General features: G+C 45.5%; 1 protein-coding gene across 2 annotated transcripts in view; it reads right to left on the minus strand.

Moving 5' to 3' along the window:
- The window catches only part of LOC119339936, a 5498-nt gene extending 741 nt beyond the window's left edge, over positions 1-4757 (minus strand). Inside the window, exons 1-3 of one of the 2 annotated variants that reach the window (XM_037611837.1) lie at positions 4538-4757; positions 3846-3982; positions 39-1139 (exon numbers count right to left, since the gene is read on the minus strand). In XM_037611837.1, the coding sequence (XP_037467734.1) occupies positions 815-1139; positions 3846-3982; positions 4538-4666 (591 nt within the window). In that variant the 5' untranslated portion in view covers positions 4667-4757 and the 3' untranslated portion in view covers positions 39-814. Of the gene's footprint in view, positions 1-38; positions 1140-3845; positions 3983-4537 lie in introns of those variants that run through there. The other variant, XM_037611838.1, reaches the window with a different exon arrangement.
- Positions 4758-4998: the final 241 nt, after the last annotated feature.

The raw sequence follows: 4998 nt of genomic DNA on the forward strand, positions 1-4998 counted from the left end.
AATCTATCCGATGGTAGGCAACACCATTTATTTTAAGTATGTAGACACCCTGACCCACATTTATGCTATCATCAACCTTCGCTCCAAGAGAAGTAAAAGCAAACATCAAATTATAAGATCTGATAAGACGCATAAAAGAATTTGATCGAGGTCCACCATTAAAACCTCATCAGCTCATCTATATCTATCTATATCTATATCTATATCTATACCAATATAAAAAGACCCGGTGGGGCAGATCCAACAGATCTCGGCCATCCATTCACATTCATCCAACAGTTGATATTGTCCTAATGGTGAGCGACTAAACACGTTTAACGCTAAACATAACTTTCTCTTTCGTGATCACCTTCCTTTGGCACAAAAGGAAAGAAACTGCCCCACGTCAATCAAGAAAGAAAGGAAAGTACTTTCTCTTCCGTTATCATCTTCCTTTCGCACGAAAGGAAAGAAACTGCCCACGTCAATCAAGAAAGAAAGAAGGAAAGTAACTGCTGCATCATCGCTCTGCCCCCAAATCACCTCCAGCCGCCGCACCTTCACGACGCCTCCCCCATCGCCTCCAGCCGCCGGACCTTCACGACGCCTCCCGCATCGCCTCGAGCCGTTGCACCTTGAAGGACGCCGCCCCTCCCATCTCTGTGTTGCCCCAACCCATCGCCTCGCCTCGCCTCGGCCGTCGGCAGCGCCGCCTCCCTACACCGATTGGCCGGCCGTCAGGGACGGCGCGCCTCCTCCTACACCACATGGCTTGGCTGTCGTGGACGGCGCATCCTCCTACAGCCAGCCGTCTGGAAGCCGCCTCCTACACCACCTAACAGGCCGTCGGGGACGCCTCATGTTCCTCGGTGTTATTTGCTGGCCTTCCGGGCGGCTCCGCGGACAACTGCCTCACTAGCTTCGCATCCTCGACATCCTCCAACCAGATCTCCTTCTTGTCGGGGAGAATGGCGAGCATCAGAGTCAGCTGTGGTCTCCCTCTTCGGCTCTCACTATATCTGCCATGCTTGGTGCCCTTCCGTGGTCGACATCGAGCAGGTGCCGGCCGACGCTGCCCCCTCGGGTTCTCATCTTCCACAGGCTGCATCCACCTGGCCGGAAACCAACCCAGGCTCAAGCGACCACCATGTCCATTGGATCTGTCATTGCGTTAAGTTTGGTCAGTTACACGCCCTTGCCACGCAACGCCAGGTGTCATATTGATCTGATGTCTTTTTCTATTCCATTGTGTTAACGGAATCTGATCAGACTCGCATTTTCAACTAATTAGCAATTTCAGATGTGTAGACGTCTACCTATGCATTTGTTCTCACCAAGATGAAGGGAACTGCATAGTGTTGTCCATATGAAAAAACCAAGTCAATGTGATTAATCAAGTACATTCACAAGCAGTCTGGTATAAAACCGACCTTCCTGTTATTATGTACTCGCTCTGTAAACTAATATAAGAGCGTTTAGATAACTAAAGTAGTGATTTAAACGCTCTTATATTAGTTTACGGAGGGAGTAGATGCTTATTGTTTCATCTTGCCTTACTATAAAGGTGCATATTGATGATCTTATAGATGTTGTTACTTATATGAAAGGGCACAAAAGTAGCGTAGATAGTAGTACATCAAATCTTGGAGTTGCTGCTATGCTGAAGCTAATATTCTGAACCTGAGGTGACAAGATGTAGGATCTTTGCTGGTTGCAACAAGCCCCATTTGAGAGGTCCATCATATTAGTGAAGGAAAATTGATAGCTCATTGCTCAGGTCTTATCCTTTTTAGAAGATAGTCAGTGATGCCAGTACAATAAATTCAAAGATGGCATTTTATCGTATGTAACTTATGGTAATCTGAAGAAAAAAAACATCGTGACAACTAGCCTTTGGTAAGTCTATGTGCTCTATTTTTTCCCTTCTACTAGGCATCAAGGCCAGTAAAATATCTTCATGCTTCTCCAATCATACTAGATTTACTAAAACATTAAGTCTGACAATATTTCTTTCACTTTTGTGTATAATCCATTGTGCACACAATAGTTGGTCGGATGATTGATTTCACTGGAATTTGCGCGTACTTAAGTCATGGCTGGTGCAAAGTTAATTTATAGTTTTATTTTGTTGCTATTAAATACTTCAGAAGTCTGCGTTTTGTGTAATTGATTGAATGTGTTTTCTTTTGTGGTCATATGATGAGTTTGTCAAGATCGGGATTAAGTATAGGCATGTGGTATTAGGTATCACCTGCTATTAAATAACATTCATGGATCAAATGTAGTGATATTAATTTAATAATTCATCAATTTGGCAAATGTCAGAGATACTTGAAGGTGGCACATATGTCCGCTATATAACCACTACGACACAAATATACTATTAGAGATGTGTTCTCCCAAGGACAAAGGGCATCTTGATGCAAGATGGGAGGCTTAGAATTATTTATAAGAAGATTACACGTGCGTTGCACGTGCAAACTTACTAGTTCATTCAAAGGAGCAGGCCAGGGCCGATGCTTTTTCAGCTTCAAATTACCCTGTTTACAACAAAGATTATGAAATATGCTTCTCTGAGACAAAGAGCTAAGATGTGTCGCCCTTTCTTCAAACCAAATAACAGCACCACAATAGGAGCAAGTATAATCTGGACAGCCAAGGTAATTCCTCTTCCTATAAGAGGCTACAACCAAAACACGACGACCAGAATTGCGGACAATCAGATCGAAATAAACCCGGCAACAAAAGAAGCGACCACAAAGCACAGACACAACAACAAAGATACCCCTGGCTAACCTTTCAAATAAGCCACGTACTGTCTAGACATATAAGGAACCCGGCCAACAGTGAATCTCGGCACCTGTACACCTAGAACAGCAGTAAAACATCCAAAAATACCAACAGGAAGAGTGAGCCCAACAGATCCAAACAGAAAGCACCTACAACCAACGCAGAAGGAAGAGTTCACCAAAGAGATGAAGCCTGCGCCGAATCCGCCACTTCATGCAATTCTCTCTAGCCATCAAATGGATATCCTATAACAACCTATGATCAGCCCAACCCAATGCACATATGTACCATGAATACACACAGAACAAAAATCAAATAAACATATACCAGCAGGTCGATTAGTGACAACCAGCAGAGCATGAACCATAACAACACTGGCAGCCAATCAAGGACAAACAGTCCTTGCAGCACTGCTGCTGCCAGGAAAAGAATCGCTGTTCCCAGAAGCTGCTACTATTGAAGGAGCAGACACGCATGAAAGCACGGCCCAAACCACACAACGGAACACACATATAGAAACTAAACAGCATACTACGCCGCTTTCTAACAGCAGAAGATGGATGGCCATCTCTTTCAGCCATAACAGACCAAGAAAGAGACCTAAATACACAGACATCACAGAAAATAAATTACTGCAGATTAAACCATATGGTTAACATCTGAAAGAACACACACCAAGATTGGACACAGAAGGTAGCAACAATAATCAGTCGGATCCAATCGAAGCCCCAGGTCCACCACGCAGGAGAGGAAGGGACGACTGGTACGCAGCAGCAAAATTTTCTCACCAACGGGAGCGGCAAGACAATCAGAGCACCGCTGAAAAAACCGGGCCCCTTCCAAACCGACCTGACACAAACCGCATGACCACCGCATACCCGCAGCAAGCACAGCACCCCATCGATCGGCCCACACCCCATACACGCATAAAACTTGGGAGGGATTTATTTTATATTCTGATCCAAAACAAGTTAACTGTTTTTGTGTGAAAACTCAATAGTGTTCAGAAAAAGTATTGAGCGTAAAAATTACAAAAATGCTCGTCCAGTTGTATACTATGGTACAAAGGTATTTACCTCTCAATTTCATCCATAGCATCCAAATTCTTGCGGATCTCCAGCATGCTCGCATCAAACTCAGCAGTCATGCGCTTTATTTCCTCACGCTGTTTGGCCAGCGTTTCATCATCATCAGAATAAGCCACTTGTCCCCCCTATAAAAATTTGAAGGACATTAGTAAATACTATTACAAATACTAGAAATTCACAAAGAAGTTGCAATGGAGTACAGTATTGCCAGAACTGCAGAATTCTGATTTGGGAAACAATAATCCACACTGTCCCAGAACTGAAGAATTCTTCAGTTAACGGGAGGACCAAATTTTCTGATTTGTGAATGTTTTGAATCACATGACCTGGGAATAACATCTGCTAGATTATCTATAATCAGTCAATTACTGCCAAGTATTTCAATTCAATTTCATTGCAAATTTCTGCTGTCAGATCATAGATTAGGAGTTTATACAACAATTTGGCTGGATCAAAGGTTAATCCTACTCGCAGGATCAGAGGCGGGGGCAGCCGTCAGCGGCAGAGATGGGGGCGTCGGCGTCGCCCACCAGCAGTAGCAGCGGCAGCAGCAACCACCAGTACCTGTTCGTGGAGACGGCTAGCTTCGGCGAGGCGCAGGCGACGGGCGGCGAGGGAGGAGGGAGAGCGGGGAAGGGACCCGGCGGCGGCGGCGGCGGCGGCTAGGGTTTGGCACGTACCGTCGTTGAGAGGAGGCGCGCCGCCGGCGAAAGCCCCTGCACCACCGGCGACATGCGGCCGAGGGCCGGCGACCCGCGGCCGAGGGACGGCGCCGCCTTGCGGAGGAGGGACCGGATCGCCGCCGCCATCAGCACGAGCGGAGGAGCGGTGGTTGGGGGAGGAGCGTCGACGATGTTTTCCTCTTTTGTTTTCCGGGGCCGACCAGCGCTCAAGCGACTGAGTCCATGGGCCAGCGCTCAACAACAGCATGTATAGTATTCCTTAAATGTTCAAGAAATGTAAAAAATTGTTCATGTAATTTGCAAAAGTGTTCACATCATTCAAAAACAATGTCCACGCATTAAACCTATACTTATGACATTTTAAAAAAGTGATCATACAGCATGAAAGGTTGTAAAATTTTTGTACCAATTCAAAAACAAATATGTTCCTGTAGTTTTCAGAACGCTGGCGTGTTTAG

This window comes from Triticum dicoccoides, chromosome 7B (assembly GCF_002162155.2).
Source record: "Triticum dicoccoides isolate Atlit2015 ecotype Zavitan chromosome 7B, WEW_v2.0, whole genome shotgun sequence".
Classification (NCBI taxonomy): domain Eukaryota; kingdom Viridiplantae; phylum Streptophyta; class Magnoliopsida; order Poales; family Poaceae; genus Triticum; species Triticum dicoccoides.